General features: G+C 31.7%; 1 protein-coding gene across 1 annotated transcript; it reads left to right on the top strand.

Moving 5' to 3' along the window:
- The first annotated feature begins 977 nt into the window (after positions 1 to 977).
- Positions 978 to 23,317, top strand: LOC132756618 (ankyrin repeat-containing protein kinase A-like). Its single transcript, XM_060747738.1, has 6 exons — positions 978 to 1,632; positions 12,164 to 12,352; positions 13,012 to 13,163; positions 17,876 to 18,008; positions 19,006 to 19,059; positions 21,292 to 23,317. The coding sequence occupies exons 1-6, from the start codon at positions 1,414 to 1,416 to the stop codon at positions 23,047 to 23,049; spliced, it is 2,505 nt and encodes an 834-aa protein (XP_060603721.1). The 5' UTR covers positions 978 to 1,413; the 3' UTR covers positions 23,050 to 23,317.
- The last annotated feature ends 1,311 nt before the right edge of the window (positions 23,318 to 24,628 follow it).

Genomic DNA, 24,628 nt, shown 5'->3' with positions numbered 1-24,628 from the left:
ACGCCGAAGTTCGGGTGACTAGGATAGCTCTACTTATTCTTATCCAATAGTCGAGCTAAAAGCAATTGTCAAAGAGGACGCTGATACATATATATTTGACGTCTGGTCGTTGACAAAAGGTTATTGTGATCGCTATAACAGCAGGCTGTTGGTTATAAAAATATATTTAAAAATAAAAGGATGGTGGTTCACTTATTTCATTTGTAAACAAAATATCACAAAGACAAAAATATCTTACTAACAAACATTTTTGAAAAGTTTTATTTCTGTTCAGTTATACACGTGTTGAATGCGTAACTTTTTTATCCGGGCGTACAAGGGATTGCTTGAATCAGAATCATATTTACTTTAAAGATATATAATGCACAAATTGGAGATTTGAAAATACTGATAATTGCTACATGGTCTTTTTATAAATGTTTTGGCATCAACCAAAATAGATATGTTACTATTTCGTTATAAATATTTAATAAGTGATTTGTCACTGTTATTCAAGAGATGTACGTAAAAATTCTTAAACAAACTAGCTTACTTCCATCACGCAATTTGTATTGTTTAGAGTGAGATATCGCCTATATGGGTTTTCATTTTCCACTGACCTTTGAGATTCAAACTCGAATATATTAAAGAGCCATATTGTATAACTAATTTGACGACAAGTTCAACAATACCAGTTGTATAACTCCAGCCACCAACAAAAACAGGATCACGGCGTATAGTAAATTAACGTTGTAACTTTGACCTCTGAAAGCAGGTTACTGGACAGAGATTTAAATTGTTAAGATACAAGACACGATGCCCTTTATCATACTTACCTCATTTTTCTAAACAAATCTTACTTTTATTCACCGCCAATGCCGTTACGTTAGTCGAGATAGAGCGTTCTTCTTCCTTAACGTTAATTGATAACGTTGTAACTTAACGTGTTTTACATAGCAACGCTTATAATTAGCCCGTCGTCGCTTGTCAATAAATGACAAAGTAAAGATGACATGAAAATAATGAAATGCTTGCCTATATTATTAGTTTCACTCAGTCATTGTTATATGTATATATAACTGATTTTTATGTGATAACAGTAGACGCTTGAACGTATTAAGTAAAAAGACGGAGGTATAGTTCACCGAACATTGTCAAAGAGCATTATTTCTTAAGAAAAAATGTACTAGAGATGCTTAAGTAATTTTAAATCTCTTTTCTTGGAGTTTTCTCTTGAAATTTGAAATTGCTGCAAATATAGTAATCAATTTTTAAAGGGATAAGCAGAAAAAAGTGAAATAAGCATCGTGTTGAAACCTCCATAAAAACAAATTAATTTTCGACTGGAACGATTAAACGTTGCTTTAAAAAATAATCATTGTTAATTTCTAACAAATTATTTCGGAGTATAAGTTTTTAAATAAAGTTAAAACTATGAAAAATAATATCAAGAAACTACTAGTATCAGTGATTTTGATTGTTTCACTTCAAAGTAATGTGAATTCAAAACCGTTATCTAATAATTTGGATAAGACTAGTGCTTGGATTGTTGACAGTATACGGAATGCGGTAGATTGGGATTCTAAATCAAAAAGTGTACAATCTACCTCCGAACATGCTTTTATAAAACTTGATGCAATAAAAGACCATCCGGTAAGTAAAACAGCTTCTTTATAAACGTTTTAACATAGTTGTTTTACCTCTATTGCGGAACAAGTTTTCGCAACTTATATTAATCACTTTCGAGTGTTCTTCCAGGAACTAGCCAGTACTGTTGCGATATGAGGAATTATGATCGTGACTTTAGTAGGGCTCGAACCTATGCTCCCTGGTTTAAGAGGCAGACACCTTAACGACAAGGCTACCGCTCCCCATAAAGTCTCTTCGAATAGAAAAAAATAATTACAAAGTTTAAAAGTGAGTGCTTAAAAGCTGTTTTAATTCAAAAGAAGATTTGTTGTATTGTCCCTTTTGCTAAAGTGTTTCTGATATCATATTGTATGATAATGCCAAGTATAAACAGTTTATAATTGTAACCTTAAATGTCTAAAATTAAACCATAAGAACGTGTTAATTTTTTCAAATAGAATCAAATCACGTTTAATTAATATATAGCAATTTGCTGGATTTAGGCCAATTGTAAGCTTTGCAACTCTACTTTTCATTCTAAAAACAAGAAAATAGTTTGCCAGAAAAGAGTCTATCAAATAATCTAAACGTGTACAATAAAAATAAAAACACTTTAAGGAACTAACAGATTGTATAAGAATTTGGTATAATGTATTTTAAGACGATCTTTAATCAATATAAATAAGTTTGTTGAAGTGGGTCTTGGCCAGAAGAAAAATATCTCGTCAGGTAGTTCTTTCAAGAAAAATTAAGGGTTTTTTTTGTGGCGATGTAAAAAAGCTTCTTCGGTCCGGAGCTGATATATCGGTGAAGATAATTTTGTCCCTCCTATATGTTTTGAAAAGTTACCCCACAGAAATATTTTAATTTCGTTTAAAGAATCTCCAATGATGTTTTAATTGACATGGGACTGGAAAAGTTAGAATCATTTAATGAAAATCTTGGCCAATAACTGTTGTGCAAAATTTCAGATGAATTTTTCAATCCAGTTTGATTTCAGAATTATTATAAGAATTGTGAAAAATGGCCTAAAAATGAAAAACGAAAAGCATTCAAACGCCTTTTACTCAAATCGAGCTAAAAATCGAACAAAAATACGATTTTCAAATAGATATTAGGTACATTAAAATATTTTAGCATTTTACATTAAAATCTTTCCATGCCCCAGTTGATCAATGTGAAAAAATCAAATATTTTGTTTTTAGACCTTTCAACTGCAGTGGTTTTCCTTTTCAGAACTGTTTCGTTCTGACTGAATCTCATGATTGTTAATTGAAAAGGAGTTAGTTATGATTTTCAAACGATATTATATAAATGTTTAAATGAGACCACTTACTATTATATAAGGGTTGTACTATGTTTTATCTTATTTTTGTATTTTATTTTATAAGGTGGCTGATATATGCCATGTCTTATTTTCGCTCCGCGGGGCGCCAGGCAAAAAAACACGAAAATACGACAAAGTGGCCAATTTGTCGTTCTTTCGCTCCGAGGGACACAATGCTTAAACACGAAAATACGATACGGCACAAATCAGCCACCATAACTTTATGATACAGTTTGTAATTTCCTTTTTTTTCAGTTTATTTTACAATATTATAAAAAAACATTAAGCGCCAATTTAACTTCACTCAAAGTCGGCATAAACTAAGTATAAACTCCACACTTTGAGACGTAAAGCATATAATTGTCATACCGTATAAATGAAATGCAAACATTTTTATGGATATCAAAGCAGTTATGTGGATAGGTTACAGTAATTATTTGTCAAAAGAAGCTTCAACAACATCGCTTTTTGGCGTCAAGCATACAAATTGATTTACATATGAACTGACTGACATTTCTGAATTAAAATGTCGAAGACATAAAGATACAGCATAAAACAGTTTTAAAAAGTTTGCTTGAATGTACATTATGCCACAAAAAAACGACTATATATTTCCTTCTTTAAAAAGAGAAAACATGTGGTGACTGACCAACAAATAATATTGGAAATTATTGAGGTCCAATCATATTATTAAATTATATGAATATGCGTATTCAAAGAAAAAAAAGGGACATTAAAAATGTAACACATTTTCGCTTTATTTCGTTTTACACTCACTTTCACTTTATAGCGATTTAACCGCAATTTCGCTTTATTACGTTGTGCAAACAATTGGTATAATTGGCAAGACAGTACTATCCACGAAATATTTTCGGTGTACTTAGATGAATTCATGTAATTTTAAAAAGTTCTGTTCACACAGATTACCAAGTACATACCAAAGAGACTAAATTTTATTTGAATATATAAATTATATGTAAAATAAGACACTATACTGTAAAAGAACCCGTTGGCGAAAATCTACACAGAACAGAACATAAGAAATAAATTCTCAAACCTTCGAAATAATTGTATGCTTGAAAAAACTTTCTAATATATAAAATATCGAGGTCAATTTTTCAGCTCATACGTTCTTCGTAATAATATATAATTATGGTTTTATTTTGCACTAATTCTATTACAAAATATTATTATGTGAAAACTGGTATATAAAAGTTATTAGAAATACATCAATTTAAGGGAGAGTCGTTACCAATCAAATTACTCCTTGGAACAATATAAGCTAAAAAAATTATAAAATTGAAGAAAAAACGTGTTTTCATTTACAGCACAATCTCTGCAGAGGGCCACACCGTTATGGAAACAATGAATTAAGTTTTTGCAGAGAAATCGCTCTGTTGGGGTTTTATTGATTATAAAGTCTTATTGTTGAAAGAATTAAAACTCCTGTTGTGTAGATGCTATTTCTTTACAGAGGGTCGCTATGAAATGATATTAAAAGAAAATTAACAGTAACTTTGTTTGGATTTACGTCGTACCGACAAAATTTAGGCCATATGGCGCATGAAACAGGAAAGATGATAACATTAGCTGTAACGTTTTCAAAGTAACAAAAATAAAATAAGTAACGTACAATGTAAGCATTGTTTCTGAAAACCACTATTACAAACATTTTTTAACGTACCGAGTTAAGAATTGTATATTAATTATACATATAATCAATATCAGATAATGACTTTTATTATTTTGATTGACTTCATAGTGGCTCAAGGAAACAAAGTCGTTGCTATTATTTCCGCGTTGTTTTCAAGTCATTTTTTCTTGCGGTTTTTAATAATTAACAATTCTTTTCAACTAAACATGTCAAAATTTCATTTTTTAATTATAATATTTGAAAAGCATCAACACGTTTATGTGGTAATGTCAGGCTATTTATTAAACACAATTTCATTACTATCGGCATTATACTCGTTTGGATGTTGTTGTTTTTGTTGTTTGTTTGTTTTTTTCTTTGTGAAATATTTACAAATATTGAAAAGTAGTAATCCCTCAAGAGCAATAATACAAATTTGAGAATAAAAAGTAAATTACAAACTCTGTGATAGAGTTCTTTCATTAAAGATAATTTTAAAAAGCCAAATCCGTAAGACCCCCCCCCCCCCGGCACCGGTTTAAGTAGTACTCAATTTCCAACACAGTCTAGTATTGTATTGTTAGCGTGCGCTGGGTCGCGTATCCCTTGCCATTTTTAAATTTCCACAGAATTGTAAATTGTTAGCATTTAGTATTAATTTTTTCACTGTTTATAGATATATGCCACTTGTAAAAGAAAGTACTTAAATTAAAAGATGTAACCCGTAGAGCATCAGTCCTATAATTTTTTCATTAACCCTCGTAATCAATGATCCCGTAAAAAACAGAAAACAACATAACAACACTACTGATTCAACTATTTCATCAAACAACTAGAATAAATATGAGCTGCGTCACCACAAAACCAACATAGTGCGTTTGCGACCAGCATGAATCCATACCAGCTTGCGCATCCGCGCAGTCAGACCAGGATCCATGCTGTTCGCGGTCAGTTTCTCCACTTGTAACAGAGTTGGTAAGCGAACAGCATGGATCCTCATCAGCCTGCGCATCCATCAGACTGCGCGGATGCGCAGGCTGGTCTGGATCCATGCTGGTCGCAAACCCGCTATGTTTGTTTGTCGTAATGCGGCTCAATTATGTTATAATTGAGGCACATTATGTCTCAGAAACGAATGCATTGTTACTTCTTTAAAATGGACAAACATGAATTCAATAACATTTAAATAATGGTTGTAAGATGTGTGTAACCAAAAGAAATTTAGAGACAAATGTGCAACAATGTGTCATAAAAGTAATAAAATGTTAACAAAGTAGTATTTTGACTTCCATAATAAAAACTAAATGACTATTACTGTACTAATTGCCAAAAAGAAACAGAAAAAAAGATGGTCCATGAAATTTGTTCAATGTACTTATGTAATAAGTCAAGTACATCAAAAATAAACAAAAACTTCTGTGGAAAACATGTAAGAACATTTTTGAGGCATAATAGGCCTTTAATGTAGAAAGCTATAAAGTTCAGAGTAACAACAACATTTTAAACATTACAAACTACATATTGCGCTGTTACGACAACATTTTTACAGAAGGTTAAAATTTTTAAATAACCGCTATTGTTTTTTAAAGGGGGATTAATATCGAATGATTGTTATAATTTAACTTTCGATCCAGATTTTTTCCATCTGCAATTTTTCGATCTAGGATTTTTTAAATCTAGGATTTTAGTTTAAACGTCTTTAAATCATATCCCTGGGCAAGCATATATCAAAGTCACATCACAACGATTTCTGATATGTACATGTAGCTTCACGTACAATTATTTATGTTTGAGAACATACGAGCCTTTAACCTGAAAGAATATAAAATTTTAAGTATGTTTCAAATGTGATAGTTTAAAAGTACATTTATGTACACATTTCAGAGGAGGGCTTAATCTAATGTAGTAATAACTTTTTGCCCAACTCATATACTCATTATTTGTATGATATGTTTCTAAACATGTATTTAATGCAATAAAATATGCTTATACTTAACACATTTCAGGCAATATTCAACGGGACTTTGCTGCAAATTTCTTCTTTTTCTCTCTTCTTGAAAACTTTTTATTAATATTATTGTTGTTCTCTTTTGTTGTTGTTGTTGTTGTTTTTAGTTGTTGGTTGTTTGTTATTTGTTGTGTTGTTTTTTTTTTTTTGTGTTTTTGTTTGTTTTTTTTTTTTTTTTGGGGGGGGGGGGGGCTGGCACTTTGAGTGTTACAAATGCATTATTATGCGAATAGCTAGGCTCCTAATTTGAATTAAGTTCTACATTTATAATCACTTAGTCATAAAAAAGTTTGTTTTTGACCTTTGTACCTTGTGACAGTGATTTATTGGACATATAATTATTACAATATAATGCGACTTAAATGTCACAGTGACCAAGCCGGAATTTTATAGATGATCACATAGAGTAGAAACAAGGCGCCCTTGGTAACAAGAAATATCGTCTGCATTGATTTGTTTACTTCCGGTTCATGCGTATATTGCACAAGCAAACATGCAATTTATTTATGCACAGTTTAATGATATAGTTTTAGTTTTTATGCTCCTAAAATAGTCTTTAATGAATAAGCAATTCAGTCAAAATGTTTTGCATACGTGTCTGTCTTTATTTTCTTTTTTAAAATAAGATTAAGACTTAAATGTTTTTTAGTTTTTCACTAGTATGCCTATTAACAACATTGTTGTAATCCATTTCCTTTTTTTATTAGAATGTCAAGCGTTCAAATTATTCTTAATTCTCAATAATAAGTTTTGACTTTAGCCGAATATATTTTTGTATCGTCTTTAATCACATTGGTGGTTAAAGCCAAGTGGTCATGTGCTATCAAATTATATGCAGTTACTACATGGGAGTACATGTTTGATTTTAGCAAGTTGGTGTATTAAAAGATAACATCTTACGACAAATGCACGAAGAAAAATGATATGATAACACCGGTTCGATTACCCGTTACGTAACAACGCATTAAACGTTGTGTAGCAGTCATATGTGACGTAATCTGTGGCTTTACGTGACAACGTCATCAGCTATTTCCGTTCAGTACGATAACAACGCCCATATCTCCTCACTCAAAGACGTAACGTTAACGTGATGGTTTGTCTTGAAAATAGTAGGCGAAGAATGGTGGCGCTAATCTAAAAGAAAAATGCCTATTTTGAACCTATATTCGTAACTGTGACGCCATATTTTATCATATTAAATGTCACAATTTTTGCTTTTCCAATAACCGAGAAGCAATGTACGTGAAGTAATCATGAATAGTCGGAAAAAACCAAGCGTTCATCAGCGTTTATTGATTAATTATTGACAGTGACTTATTGCGCTATTGATAGTTTTACACAGTTATGACTTTTTAGTAATCACTTACTTGCATGACAGAAAACGTATGTTTTTGTTTACAGTAAATAACCTTTAAATGAATTATTTCAAAGTACTTGTACGTGTATCATAAGTTTATTTTTAGCAAAATGAAGAGGAATTAAAATTGTTTTGATCAATATTCTGTTAATCATAGGAAGGACCACTCATAGCATAATCACGTGACTTCCTTTATGAATAACAGGTGGTTATCACTTGGTCATAAATTAAATGAGCTTATCATGTTTAATCATAGGGTTTTCTATTATGTCCGTGATTTTTTTATGTATACTTAATACTTATAGTTAGTTTCGAACTTAAAGTTAAAACATGTTTGTGACGTCATCTTTTGTTGTATCTGTACATTGATTTGTTAATTGTACTGAGAGATGTAGGAACTATCCGATACGATATTTGCTAAATAAGTATCTTATATTTAAAAACTAGATACTTTTTTATCCAATAGTTATCAAATTAATGGACATTTTCGGAGTTCCTTCTTGACATAAAACAACGATAAATTTCAGCCTATTTCTGTTACCCTACGTAATTATCATCTAGTCTTGAACTCGAAAATTTTGACGGATGGTTCGTAAACGGTAAAGAAAAATCTGTTTCTAGTTCCGTGCATTTCTGTTAAAATACCAATACACTGCTTCGTCTTGAACTGTGAAAACCGGATTATTTGTCCATAATTATGTCTAACTTCTAGTTAAGACTCTTATGTCTAATTTCTGTTTCTGGGACCACACGTACTTCAAGTACTGATACTGCACGTAATGTTGAGTGTTGAACTGTGAAATATACTAATAGTCTCTGATTTCACTTTAAAACGGTTTTTTCTGGTTAAAGTACAATACGTTACATCACAGGAACTTGAAATTCTATCAAATAACCAATATTTATTATAACATCCAAATATACCCCCTATATACTTTAAAAAGTTCAAGGAATGAAACGCCTTTTCCCCACCCGAACATAATTTACGCCGAACAAATCAACAAAACAACGGATCAAATTATTCTATCTGGCCATTTCGATAAACAATACATAAATGCATCAAATACCACCGATAACTTTTTAAAATCGCGTAGCTGTGTAGGAATTATTCAACATTTTCTGATTATTTCCTGCGATCTGAGTTTGTCGCCGACTCCATTCCGTGACGTCACTGGATTTTGAATCGAGGAGAATAATATTTATTAAAATTTATTTTCGGGTGGGGAAAATGCGTTTCATTCCTTGTGTTTTTTTATAGTATATAGGGGGTATATTTTGCATATTATCGTTAATAGTGATAGAATTTCAAGTTCCTGTGGTTACATCGAGCATTGACCTTTGAAAACCAGTTTTTGATTCCACTTTGAAAACTTTTGTTCTGGTTATAGTACAACACGGTATATCGAATCTTGACCTGTGAAAACCAGTTTCTGATTCCAGTTTAAAAACCTGTTACTGGTTTCGAGCATTTACCTGTGAAAACCATTTTCTGATTTTTGGTTCTAGGTCAGCACGTTATATGGTGAGTCTTGAGCTTTGAAAACCAGTTTTTGGTTTCAGTTTTAAAAAAAACTGTGTCTGGTTTCACACCAGAAATATTTTGAAAGTCATTTTTTCACCTCATATGGAGGCATGCACCTTTAGAACCATATCTTGCCATTTAAATTAATCAACTCAAACGTTTTAGGCCTATATGAAAATTAACAATTGTATGTAAATATACAAGTAAGCGGTTAACATTTGTTATTTTCTTACATAGACATATGTTTTTTGGAGATGACCAAAAAACCCCGAGTCTGAAAATCTACAAATAACCGTTATAATACGTGCAATAGTTTAAAAGACGGCAGATTTTCAAAGGTTTAAGTAATCAGGTTATTATAATATATCATGCCATCATTTGTTTGTGCATTGGTTAATGGTCATTATATGATTTTAAAATATTTTTATTGTAAAGGATTTTTTACATTACAGAACGGGGAATAGTTTGTTTTCCAAATTAATGTTGTATTTGATGCAGGTCTAGACCAATCAATTGTGTGCAAAATTTCAGATCATTCGCTCTCACCATTTGTCCTGAATAATGGCTCTGTTATTCTATCAAAAAAAATGACCGAAAATTGAAAAAGCGTTACAACGCTTTTCATTCCGGCTGATCTATGAAATTCATTTATTTATTTATTTAATTATTTATTTATTTATTTTATTTATTTATTTATTTATCTATTTATTTTAATATGGTGGGCTACTGCTGTCATGAGTACTTTCAGGTGCAAGTTCATATAAATGTAGGATCAAGCTCATAAATATGCAATCATTTTTTTTGTCGTATTGTACTAACACATGTATGACTTGAGGACCTTTCAGATATGTAAACTCACCTGACCCAGTCACCGCAGCTGAAATATACTAAAGCCCGCATTGTCTAATTAGGTTGGATGTATTTATGACTGGTAACTCGGACGGGTTCATAATAAACGTCACAGCTGAAATATTTATATTTACTAATATGTGACAGAGGATAATTCGCGTACCCTTGGCAGAAATATGTCACTTATAAGGCTGCAAATGAATATAATCTCTTGACCAACAATTTATTAACCGAATACTTGAAAATCTTGTTTTTACATTTTTCCTATAGAGTGGCATGATGCGCTTAAGCAGATGCGCTTAAGAACATTAAAATATATCAAGCTTATCACGCGGTTTCTAATTTTAACCCTGGAATAGGTTATTTTCATTATTTCGAGAGCGAACATGGATGGCGTTGCCCATATAGCAGACACGTAAAATGGCAAGCAATTTTGCCCAATAAAAATTTGACTCTATCGTTTCAAGTTAATTTGTTAAAAAATTACTACAAACAATGTTTTTTAAACAAAATCCAATAACCATGGATAACGATATTTTGATTCTTCCTCTAATGCCTGTGTAAAAACCGATTTGATTGCATGGCTAAATATAGCTTTCTCGGGAAATCCGAATTATAAAGAAGGCGAAAGATATACGGTTGTCATCAGATCTACATAAAAATAAGTATATCTGAACTTTAGTCAGAATGAATGTCATTTATGACATGTAAAATTATTGATGATTTTTAAGTTCCTTTTTCTCGAATTAGACATCTTGGTATTTCAAATATGAAACAAAAAATCTAAATCAGTTGTAAAATATTTGAGCCGTGTCACGAAAAAAACCAACATAGTTCGTTAGCGACCAGCATGGATCCAGACCAGTCAGATCAGGATCCATGCTGTTAGCTTACCAATCCTATTACAAGTAGAGAAACTGATAGCGAACAGCATGGATCCTGAACAGACTGTGCGGATGCGCAGGCTGGTCTGGATCCATGCTGGTCGCAAAGCCATTATGTTGGTTTTGACATGACACGGCTCATTTCTTTTCAATCATGGCGTCATATTTCGAGTGTCATGTATTTATTACATATAATAACTGTGTCATCTAACCTAAGAATGTAATATGAATGTTATAATCATATATTATCGCTTTATTGTCTTGGTGTCCGCATTACGTGTTAAATTGATATTAATATACTAAAAATGCAGGTTGGTGACCGGATGTATAGAGGATATATTTAATACTACATTTATTGAACGAGTCGAATAAAATCATATTATGGGAGCATTTGACGATCATAATTTTATTTTTTCAACTCGTTCAATAAATTAAGTATTTAACCTATATGAAAAAAAAATAAAATGATAGTAATATGAATAAAATATTCTATTTATCACTTATTTTAAATAAGAACGGTTTACAGATTGAAGAGTAATTTTTCATTGATGCGCCTATAGTAATAATAACACTTTAAACGAGGTTTACTTAGAATTATCAGAAGGCTTTATATGAGCTACCCTAGGGCAACATTGATATATCAGAATGATATATGTAAATATAGCCTGAACAGCTAGCCAATGGTTACCTAAATATACAAATTGATCTGAACAGCTAGCCAAGGGTGATATAGATACATCTATGAATTTAACTAAAGGTTTTTATAGATTTATAAGAAGACAATGAAGAGATATAGCTTTCGCAGTTTTGTTTGCCAATGAGTAGCTAGCTCATACATCAGAAGGTTTTTATACACAAACACAACCCTAGCAGCTAGTCGAAGGCAAAAAGAGTATCTGGAGGGTCCCTTTAATGCATATATTATTCTAATGCATTGATTCAAATCATTTATATTCTTGTTATATGATATTTCAGCGAGATGGCAGTATTGTCATTAAAGGAGACAGTTCAATGCGTTTATTCAATCACACGGACATCAATCATCCAAGTTTTGACCCTTCTCATTTCCTAAATCTGGCAAAAAACGAGTCCGTTCAGTCAGTCGAGGTGCAACCAGTTTCCGACCAGCCATATTTCATGTTTATCCAGCCAGAATTACTGAAGGTATGTACATAAAATGAGTGATTTGTGAAGGTCGTAAAATGTCTAACCTTTTAAAAAAACCTTCTTTTCTCTGGTTACAATAATAAATGTCTAGTATTTAGATTTTAATTACTTTCAAATATTAACCCTCTTATGCTACCGTCACTCATTAAATATTTATTTTCATACCACTCGGTAAAAATAAATCTTGTATTTATACAAAAAACTTGAATTTTCTTTTTATTATATACGTTTTTTTTCTTTTTTGACATCACAATTTGAAAGACTTTCCCTTCAATTTTGTATATTGGTTAAATTTAGCAGAAAGTTGTCCGACAAGACACCAGTGAAAACATGAAAATATGACTCACTGCAGTGAAAATATAGAAAATATGCTTCACTGCAGTGAAAATATTGAAAATGAAAATACGCATTTTATTTCATCAATATTTCTGAATTTTACATAAATATATAATAAACTTATTTTCTTAAAGGCACATTATGCTTCAGAATTGTATAAGTTTTTAAGGGACAAAGCTGTGTCCAATCAAACAAACATGTAGAAACGCGTTTAGTGTTATAAAAGTTAACGCTCTGAATACAATTTTTGTGTTTGTAAAACTTTTTTTGTTTATTGCCTTTCAAGGTCAGAAAGTTATATTGATTTTTATTTCTTACAGGACCATACATTTGAAAGATTACTATTCGGTAACGTACAAAAAAGACGCCGACGATTCAAACGACATCATCCGGGCAACACTGTACAGAACGTTCTTGGAGAATTACAGAATTACGCTCTCGTTCCAATCAAAAGCAACAACGGCCAAATAAGGTAACTAACTCATAATGTAGAACATAAGTACTCCGGTGTTGTCAAAACAACAACAAAAAAGTGAATGTAAACTTCAACTTCAAAATTTTAGTACAAGGATTTTTTCAGAAGAGCCTTACAATCATATGAATAAAATACAGATCACATTTGATAGGATTAATTTCTTAAAGTGTTAGCATGATATATAAATTTGCTTAAACCATTAATTACAGTTAACGATGATTCAGACATTAAATTGATAAACTTTTGCTTAGTCGCCCATGTGTAGTAATACCGTTTAAGATACTTTTTTCTCAAATCGGAAAACTTCGGGCAAATAAGTAAAAATGATATTCATTCTCTATTTGATTAAATTGACAATTTTCACAAAAACGTTCATTTCTTAGAGTATTACGATATCTTCCATATTCTATAGCTAAATTGTGTGACGATGTTCTGAATCTAGATAAGGCTATTCTATACTTTGGTTCTTTAAGTACACTTAAGTATTTTTCTAAATCAAAAGTATGTTTAAATAAACTGTATGTATCAAGACGAGGTGAATTATTTATCAAGGTATACCATTGTTCGTAATACAAACTAAGAATTCTGAATTTAATTGCTTTAAAATCTACCTGTATGCTATATTGGTTTTCCCAAACAAATATTAATCCAGATTCATCTAATATTTGTTTAATAGTGTACGCCCAATTTTTACCATTATAAGATTGTCCATCTTAAAATAGAATATGTTTAAAAAAAGGATAGTACGTTCTTGAAGCGATAATTACTTAATCCAATATTTAATCATTATTATTTTCCGTTGAATATACAGGTGTTCGACCAAGTTCGCCATGTAACGCTTCTCGGTTTGTGGATAATTTAGTTCCTAAATTTTTTTTACAAAATTTACAATGAATAACTTCGACAGCGGGTGCGATGTGTGATCCCCGTACCTCCGCCGCGTAATTTAAAGTTGATGATACGAGAGAATCAAACAATTTTATTTAAACAACACTTACATCATCATACATTATGTACATTGACCTGTTACCCATTATTCAGTATACATTGACATGTAAACCATGGTTCAGTTTACATTGACATGTAAACCATGGTTCAGTTTACATTTACATGAAACTCATGGTTCAGTATACATTGACATGTAAACCATGGTTCAGTTTACATTTACATGAAATTCATGATCAGTATATATTGACATCTAACTCACGATTCAGCATAATTATATTGACATGTTACCAATGATTCGATATACATTTACATGAAACTCATGGTTCAGTATACATTGACAGGTATCTCATGATTCAGTTTACATTGACATGTAACTCATGATTTAGTCGACATTGCCATGTAAACCAAGATTGAGTATACATTTCCATGTAAACCATAAATAGGTTTACATTACCATGTAAACCATGGTTCATTATACAATTCCATGAATACCATGACTCAGTATACATTGACATATACATGTACATGTATACCATGACTCAGTATACATAACCATGTAACTCATGATTCAATATACATTAACATGTAACTTATGATTCAGTATAAATTGACATGTAAGCCATGGTTTAGTGGACATTGACGTAAAATACACATGGACATGTTATCCATAATTCAGTGCACATTAAAATATAACCCATGATTTAGTCGACAATGACATGTTACCCATGAGTTAGTAAGCAGTGACGTAGCCAATGATTCAGTATATGATGTTATAAAACACATGATTTAGTCGACAATGACATGTTACCCATGATTTAGTAAGAATGGTGACGTAGCCCATGATTCAGTATATGATGTTATAAAACACATGATTTAGTATATGTTGTTATATAACACATGATTTAGGCGACATTGACATGTTACCCATGATTTAGTAAGCAGTGACGTAGCCCATGATTCAGTATATGTTATTATATAACACATGATTTAGGCGACATTGACATGTAGCCCATGATTTAGTAAGAATGGTGACGTAGCCCATGATTTAGTATATGTTGTTATATAACACATGATTTAGGCGACATTGACATGTAGCCCATGATTTAGTAAGCAGTGACGTAGCCCATGATTCAGTATATGTTATTATATAACACATGATTTAGGCGACATTGACATGTAGTCCATGATTTCGTAAGAATGGTGACGTAGCCCATGATTTAGTAAGAATGGTGACGTAGCCCATGATTTAGTAAGAATGGTGACGTAGCCCATGATTTAGTATATGTTGTTATATAACACATGATTTAGGCGACATTGACATGTAGTCCATGTTTTATTAAGAATGGTGACGTAGCCCATGATTCAGTATATGATGTTATATAACACATGATTTAGTCGACATTGACATGTAGCCCATGATTTAGTAAGAATGGTGACGTAGCCCATGATTTAGTAAGAATGGTGACGTAGCCCATGATTTAGTATATGTTGTTATATAACACATGATTTAGGCGACATTGACATGTAGCCCATGATTTAGTAAGAATGGTGACGTAGCCCATGATTCAGTATATGTTGTTATATAACACATGATTTAGGCGACATTGACATGTAGCCCATGATTTAGTAAGCAGTGACGTAGCCCATGATTTAGTATATGTTGTTATATAACACATGATTTAGGCGACATTGACATGTAGTCCATGATTTCGTAAGAATGGTGACGTAGCCCATGATTTAGTAAGAATGGTGACGTAGCCCATGATTTAGTAAGAATGGTGACGTAGCCCATGATTTAGTATATGTTATTATATAACCCATGTTTTAGTCGACATTGACATGTTACCCATGATTTAGTAAGTAGTGACGTACTACATATGTAGCTCATGATTCAGTATAATTATGTTATTATATTACCATGATTTAGTCGACATTGACATGTAACCCATGATTTAGTAAGCACTGACATACATGAAGTTCATGATTCAGTATATATTGAGATGTACCCTACGTGTCAGAATTGAAACAACAATTCCAATTATAATTTTATTTTTCGAACTGAAGTATGATGAAGTGTAAGGAAAGACTATAAAAAAAATTAACTGTAACCACTTTATGGACTGACACAAAATGACTGAATATTAATAACAGTGACAAAGGGGAAATAATAAAGTGTCAAAAGAACATTTTTTAAAACAATATCTTAAATGAAAACTTTGACAAGTTGATTGATAATAACAATGAAATGTCATTTCAGTTTGACAAGCTATGTTTGAAATCATATAAAATAAATTCATGACATTTGCAGGTTTGTAATGACACAGAAGTTCAATTTGGCAATAAATAAACTTATTTCTCGTGCGTAAATAAATAAATTAATTAATTATGTTTGTTGGTTTGTTTGGTATAAAATCAGCCCGACTTTTCGAACTTTACTGGTGGAGGAAGGTCGAGGTGGCGAGCGGGCACCTGAGAAGGTCACGTGATAAAAAATAATTAATTATTTATGAATAATGTTTACTAACATAACATTTAAAAACTTGAGGATATCTTTCATGTCATAGACAGGGAATCACCTTTTTCAATGCACATTAAAAATAACTGCAACTGCGGTCTTTTTTTACGTATTTACTTCTGTTCCTAAAATATTTTTATTCGGATGCTTTATGCAATGATTTTAATGTTTGATCCTTGCAATTCTAATGCAGGTTTATAAAAAAAAACTGCAACTGATGTGTTTCTTTACGTATTTTCTTTTGTTCCTTATTCGGAGTCGAATGAACTTGAACATTTTTTTTTTCAAAGTATTTTCATGATGATGCTTTTTGCAATGATTTTAATGTTTGATCCTTGCAATTCTAATGCAGGTTTATCAAAAATAACTGCAATTGATGTCTTTCTTTACGTATTTTCTATTGTTCCTTATTGGGATTTGAATAAGGAATAAGGAACTGGTTCCATATTCCTTATTCGACATTTTTTTCCAAATATTTTATGCAGATGCTTTATTTAATAATTATTATGCTTGATCCTTGCAATTCTTATGCAGATATATCAGACATAACTGCAACTGCTGTCTCTATTGGCGTATCTTCTTCTGTTCCTCATTCGGAGTTGAATAAGGAATAAGGAACTAGTTCCTTATTCCTTATTCGACTTTAACATATTTTCAAAATATGTCGATGCAGATGCTTTATTCTATGATTTTGATGATTGATTTGTGCAATTTTATGAAAGAAAGAACCGTTTTTAGTTTTCTGATCAACCATAATTTTATTTTATATAAATACTAATTCTGCTGTTCCTTATTTAGATTTGAAAAAGGAATCAGGAACTCGTTCCCTATTCCTTATTCGAAAAAGGAATAAGGAAAAGGGAACTAAGTACACATATAACAGACAAGTCTTGTCAAAGTGACTAGAGACTATTTATCTCTGAGATACTGTTATTACATTAAAAAATATCACTTAGTTTGTGCGGTCTTTTATCTAACCCAGTTAAGATAATTGAAGTGAAATATGTTCCTAATTAAGATATTTGAACAAATAAAGATATTTAGTTAAGTTTATTTACGAATTTTGTTTCAATTTCATTGCGTATGAATAGTATAGATAGGTAATAAAGATCGCCAATAATTCAGCGTCTTATTTAGTCTCATTTTTGCAATACACTTCTTTTAGTTCCATAACCTGTTTCATAAATTTCATTGTGAATTTCTATTTCTATATTTAATAGTGAATAATTTTACTCTATCATTTAAGGTATATTTTGCTGAAGAATCCAAAGTTTGTCATCAGTAATCCTTCAACCACTGGTGGAATGAATGGTCAGCTTGCACCAACAATTATACAACTCAATTCGAATAATCAGGCTTCAGGGATACCTGGTGGCAAGGTAAAAAAATGTCAAACAATATTTGTTAGCCAGAAATCAAAAATAGTCCCGGTTAAGATTATTGTGATCAAATATGTTCGCAATCAAATATGTTCGCAATTAGATTAGTGTGATCAAATATGTTTCCAATTAAGAACCATGAGGTAACATTTGCTCTTGAAGTAAATATATTCCCATTTAGAATTACAAATGTTAGAAATGTTCAGCTAAAATATTTGTTGATGAATATGTGAAATATGTTCCTATTCAAGATAACTGCTGTCAAATAGTTTCAGTATGTTCCTCCCCAAGGTAACTGTTGTCAAATATGTTCAATATGTCCCTGCTCAAGATAATTTAAGCCAAATATCTCCAATATGTTCCTATACAATATAATTTAAACCAAATATCATCTTTAATATGTTCCTAATCATGACAACAGAAGTCAAATATCTTCAATATGTTCCTATTCATGATAATAGAAGCCAAATATGTTCAATATGTTCATATTCAATATAATTTAAGCCAAATATCTTCAATGTGTAGTATCTAGTATAGCCTAGGAGTGTCCTTACCCAGGATATATGTTCCCATTTAAAATAATTGAAATCAAATATACTCAAAATAAAGACGTTTCAAATCCAGTATGTTCTCAGTCAATATGTTTTATGCAAAATAAGTTCTCAGTAAAACATTAGTAATATTATAGAATTACCACGTTTTTCAGTTTAGACATAAATTCTGTTTTCAGTTTAGACATAAATTATATTTTCAGTTTAGACATAAAGTTCTGTTTTCAGTTTAGACATAAATTCTGTTTTCAGTTTAGAAATAAAATTCTGTTTTCAGTGTAGACATAAATTCTGTTTTCAGTTTAGACATTAATTCTGTTTTCAGTTTAGACATTAATTCTGTTTTCAGTTTAGAAATAAAATTCTGTTTTCAATTTAGACATAAATTCTGTTTTCAGTTTATACATTAATTCTGTTTTCAGTTTAGACATAAATTCTGTTTTCAGATTCGATATACACCACGCACTCCCGCACAACCTGCTACCCAACCACCATTCAGGGTAGGTTTCAATTTCATTCTTATTCCTTTTTAACTTTTTTCATACAAGGTCGATGTTTTCTTATTTTATTCACAAATATAATTATATGATTTTCAAAATTCTCACAAAACGAATCTTTATAGAGTATAGTAGAGTATATTTTGCGGCCTACTTTTCTTTCGAAAATCTTAACATAATTATATTGACATTTTAACAGAAGAAAAATATAGATATTTAATTATTTCAATAGTTTAAAAAAAAGATATTTTTATTTTTTTCTGTCGTAAAGCAATGTACTCTTATATTTGTATTATATACATGTTTAACAAATACTATTGTGTGTGGAATATTCATGTGCATAGCGTTCATCATTTTTATTTTAATGTCAATTTTGAAATTGCAATAACACACTAAGAAGCTTAGTCGCCATATATCGTACTAAAAAATACGCTTCGCCCTCCTTGGTTTATTGATTTTCATTCTTCACAACAATGTAAAGGGAGACAACTTTTAAGAGAAGCGTGTGACTTAAAAATCAAGGGAAATAATCACCCGCCAAATCGACAGCTTTCTTGCAGCCTATTATAATATATGATATATAGAAAATATTTCACCGCCATACATGAAATATTTATTTTCATACCACTCGATGAAAATAAATATTTCGTGTAAAAAAAAAACCTTGATGATTCTGTTTATTATATTTTTTTTATTTTTTTTGACATTACAATGTGAAAGACACTCCCTTGATTTTTGTATAGTGGCTGAATTTAGAAGAAAGAAGTCCGGCAAGACGGAAAATTTGTTTCACCGTAGAGAAAAATAATTTTTTACACTGAAAATACGGAAAATGAAAATACGCATTTCATTTCATAAATATTTTACCATATTTCATCTATAAGTTATATAATGATAAATATCATAATGTATAAATGGCTGCAAGATTCATATTATATTCATATACATATATAAGATTTATTTATAATTATACATCTACCTGAATTTCTGACTTAAACGTTCTTTCGTTTTCTAACAACTTTTGCATCATAGTTATACATGAATTTAAATCATAGCCTTGTAAAATTCTGAACGTGCTTTTCATATTAACATTGTTTAAAACGAAAGGCTTCGCAATGTATTTGCTTTTATTGTAACCCCCGCGTTTTGTTACCGTACACATTTTGTCGCTTACAAAGAAAGAAATATACATGTTAAACAGGAAAGCTACAACTGTTGTATTATTGTCACACTATGTGTTGTGTCGTTCTAAACAGAGCGGTACGTATGTTTTTTGTTGTTTTTTTGTTGATGTAAGTTTAATGTTTATTAACATGTAAACACTGAAAGCTGTTGTTCACGACTAATATAAATAGCTTTCAGCTGTCAAAATATGTGTGTATCTTTTATGTCCGCGATTTGTGTGGTATAAAATATAACAATATACATGTTGTCATATGTGTTGTAAAATTTGACTGGCTTTTACTAATTAAATGTCATGTTGCCATGAAGAAAGATACACCATGATTATCATATTACATTCTGGGGTTTGTTTGTTGTTGTTTTTTTGGGGGGGATGGGGTGTACATGACGAGTCCCGTCAAATATCAAATATTGTCTAAAAATTTTCGTAGCGTTTGATGTAGCTCTCTCTCTATTTTAACAGAATGATATTCAATTCAATGATTTGCAAAATATCCCCAAAATTGAAAAGCGTTTATAACGCTTTTTATCTCAACCTGGGCTAAGAATTGCACACTTAAAACACGATTTTAAAGTAAACCCTATTGATATCATTTATATTTATTTTTATTTTTGTTATTGCATATTGTTTTTGTTTAAAGTGCCTAATTTGATCGATGTAAAAAAGAAAATATTATAACTTAAGGCCTTGACATTAGCTCTCCTTTGATCTAAGTAAGAATTTCAAATTTAATGTGGAGCTCATTTAAGCAAAAACAAATATTTTGGGAATGACCATCAAAATGACGGCCAGGGGAGATAATAAATATATCTGCTATGGAAAAAGCATCTATAAATGTTAACATTAATATTTTGTAATAAGCTTTGTATACATGTTGCTAATCTTTAATCTGTAGCATGAATTAACATGTAAATATACATAGCTTTAAATGTTCCCACCAGTCTTTCGTATAAAAATATCTATAATTATTTATCACTCGGCTTGCGACTTTGATTATAATTACGCAAAATGATAAAATTTATGTATTCATTTCTTTTTAATTGTTTTTACAGAGAGTGCCCTCTGGGCGGCGACAGGCTCCCGTAGCAGTTGCAACACCAATCGACTCTATCTTCAACACCCAAAGTTCGGAGACGACAAGGTCCAACACATTTATTGAGAAGATTAAGACCACAAAAACAACGAGAACATCGAAACAGAGACGAAAAATGCCCAATATTCCATCTACATGGGAACAATTAAGGCGCAAAAATATTGCAAATAAACAAAACAACCCTAAAAGCAATACCGTGGGTGTTAAGCAAGGATCCCAAAGTATTCTTAATAGCAATAGCAAAAATGGTAACTCAGTTATCGCATCGACATCTACTATCAATGGTGGAAGCAGAACTGTACCTACCAATGGAATTAATGCAAACCTAATGAAAGAAAGCAGTCTGCCTATTACGGTTAATGAATTGGACCCTAAAGCTAGTGGTGGAATTCAGCAAAATTCAGTTTTAAATACTGACTTATTAACCTTAGCTGATGTAGCAAGTATGAGTAACGGTAATGCACTGAATTCCGCTCCAATCAGTGGCATCGCCAAAACTGTTGATGTTATACCAAATATCAAAGCCATTGCTTCGGTAAATGCTAATCCAGTGGATAAAACTAACACGCAGTTAATTAGCGAAACTAAATCAAGTCAAGGTAATGGATTAAACCAAATGCCAATAGGCCAGTCAAAGACCACTAGCATTCAACAAAAATCTAATTCAGTACTAGGTGACAAAATAACGTCATCTGCCAGCTCTGTAAAAGAGACAGCTGGTGGTTTAAAAGCTTCAGTGGCAGACACTACTTTGGCAAAACTTGAAGCTAATGAAACAAATGTCAACCAAACTAACACAAAGAATATAACAATTACTAAAGTTGGTGACCATCATAAGATTGAACAAACGGAAATAGTTGAAACAGTGGTAGATGTAAAGAAAAATGCAACAGCAACTAAAACCGCAACAGCATCTAGTAAAGTATTATCTAATCCAAAAGCTCACGATCATAGTCATGGTGGTCACGCTCATGACCATGGAAGTCACGCTCATGACCATGGAAGTCACGCCCATGACCATGGAAGTCACGCTGGTCACACCGATCACGGTGCGCATGGTGTAGCTGAAAGTCAAGGGGCAGCAAACACTGTTTCGGCAAACGCCGGAGCCGCTGAAAAAGCGACTGCGGAGAAAAATGCACAAGTTATAAAGAAGACAAAGAAAACCACGACAATTTTGCTAAAATCTGGCTCCGAAACTAAGTCAGGAAAAGCCGAAATATCAGAAATTCAACACACTGTTGAAGAAATGGTTCATCATAATACGTCTGAAAAGGCAGGGGCCGAGACAGCGGCGTCAGCAAATGTTGACGCTAAAACCGCTGTTGATCCGCATGCTGCTCATGACCACTCTCATCATGACCATGGGCATGCGCATGCGCATGATGCGCCACCGGTGAAAACCGAAAAAACAGCAATAGCAGAAGCTAAAAAGGAAACGAACAGTACGTCAACATCTGTGAAAACAAAATCAGTAAAACAAACGGTAATAAAAAAGAACGTTCCAGACCCCAATACACCAGCAAGTAGTAATTCAGCATCACCGGCTAAAGCTGTGAACGGGACAGAAGTAGGTGGAGGAGGTTTTGATGTTCAACACGTAGAGCACGTGGTCAGAGAAACAGAGCATACAGTACAGCAAGATAAATCTCAAATTTCGAAGCATAAGGCTAACTCATCTAGTGAACCAAGCCAAAATCACCATCATCATCACTAGGATTGATAAAGTGTACATGATTATATGAATTTCCAGATAAATGAAGCTGGTAGCGGGCCACAGAAGACGAAGTTACTTGATGTTGTTGGGAAACTATATGGTAAAGATGATGATGCGCTTGTAACGTTAACATTAGAGTAAAGATAGCCAATTTATATGAATGCTGAGTATTATAACATGGACGATTATAAAATAATTGATGAAACGGAAGACGACAGTAAGCGAGTATTGGAAGAGAAGGACATTGATTTTATTAAATATGTAGCTAAATTATATATATTTTAAATATTCATTTAGGGTGTTAATTTTGCATTTATACTTTTTATACAATGTGCTTTTTTTCTGACTTTTTAAATTTTCATTCCAAGTGGCATTGTGTTCATGGAAGTATATATAGTGAGTGTACTGGTAAAAGTCTAAATTCCTTTACAATTTGCCATAATTTTTTAATCATTTTTTTACATCTATTTTTAAAACCAGGCATCCGACTGAACTTTCAGTTTATATTCGTCTGAATTTATCGGCCACATATGTGCGATGAAATCGTTTAATTTCTTTTTTCATTAATCATTGTCAAATATTGGTCAATAATTAAAGTAGGGACTATTTTAAAATATATGTTGAATTCAACTCGACAGCAGAAAATTAGCATAATGTCAATTTCATGCAAGCATGGAAAGTTGTGAATACATTTCAGAATAACAAAACATACGTGCATTTTAATTGACTGATTTTTTCTCATATTTTTTTTAATATTTTTAGTTTATAAATAAATTGTAATAAAAGCTAAAATAATTCATAGTTAGGCGTATCTTTTCACATTTAAAGTTAATTTGACAATCTGCGTTACTTTTTGACAGTTCGGTCTATTAACTCTTTCATTATAAGTTAAACACTGTTATTCAAATATACGCAAATCAGTTTCAGTAAAGTTTTACATGAATATATTACATAATTTTTACAATAAATGTGGCAACTATATGACTTTTTTGACAAGGTCACTCATAATGTCGCGTAGCCTACGTGACGAAGTTCGGTCTGATATCATTATTTCATTATAATTTCATAATGTAAATAGTTGCCTTTCACATTTTTGCAATTATTATCTCCCCTGGCCGCCGCCATTTTTAAGGTCATTTCTAATATATCATATTTAAGATAAACATCTCTCATAATTATATCATCTTTATGAAAACTAATAAAAATCCTTTGGCATATCATATTTTAAAAGAAATTGACAGTTCACCTAAATCAGCTGTTTTTAAAGAGTTTTGTCATAGACGCTGTTCCTTGCGACATATACAATAAACAAGATTTGACCAATTCTAACCGTACACCGCCTGCCCCAATCCAATCAAAGCGGAGAATTCAATACCACATGATATCAAAATGGACGACAAAAGACCTCAAAAAGGGGCGCCAAAGGCGTAAACCATCCGCCATGTTTTTGTCGGAATACCTATACATAGAATGGAAATAAGATCTTTATGTACGAGTGTAAGTTCCTGCGGGGTGAACAATATATGGAATATTTTTTCTCTGTAAAGAAAACCCATTGGCTTTATTGTTCAGGAAGGAG

This window comes from Ruditapes philippinarum, unplaced genomic scaffold, assembly GCF_026571515.1.
Source record: "Ruditapes philippinarum isolate M1 unplaced genomic scaffold, ASM2657151v2 ctg4762_1_1_1_1, whole genome shotgun sequence".
In the NCBI taxonomy this organism is placed as follows: Eukaryota; Metazoa; Mollusca; class Bivalvia; order Venerida; family Veneridae; genus Ruditapes; species Ruditapes philippinarum.
This window is presented reverse-complemented; position numbering and strand designations above follow the sequence as displayed.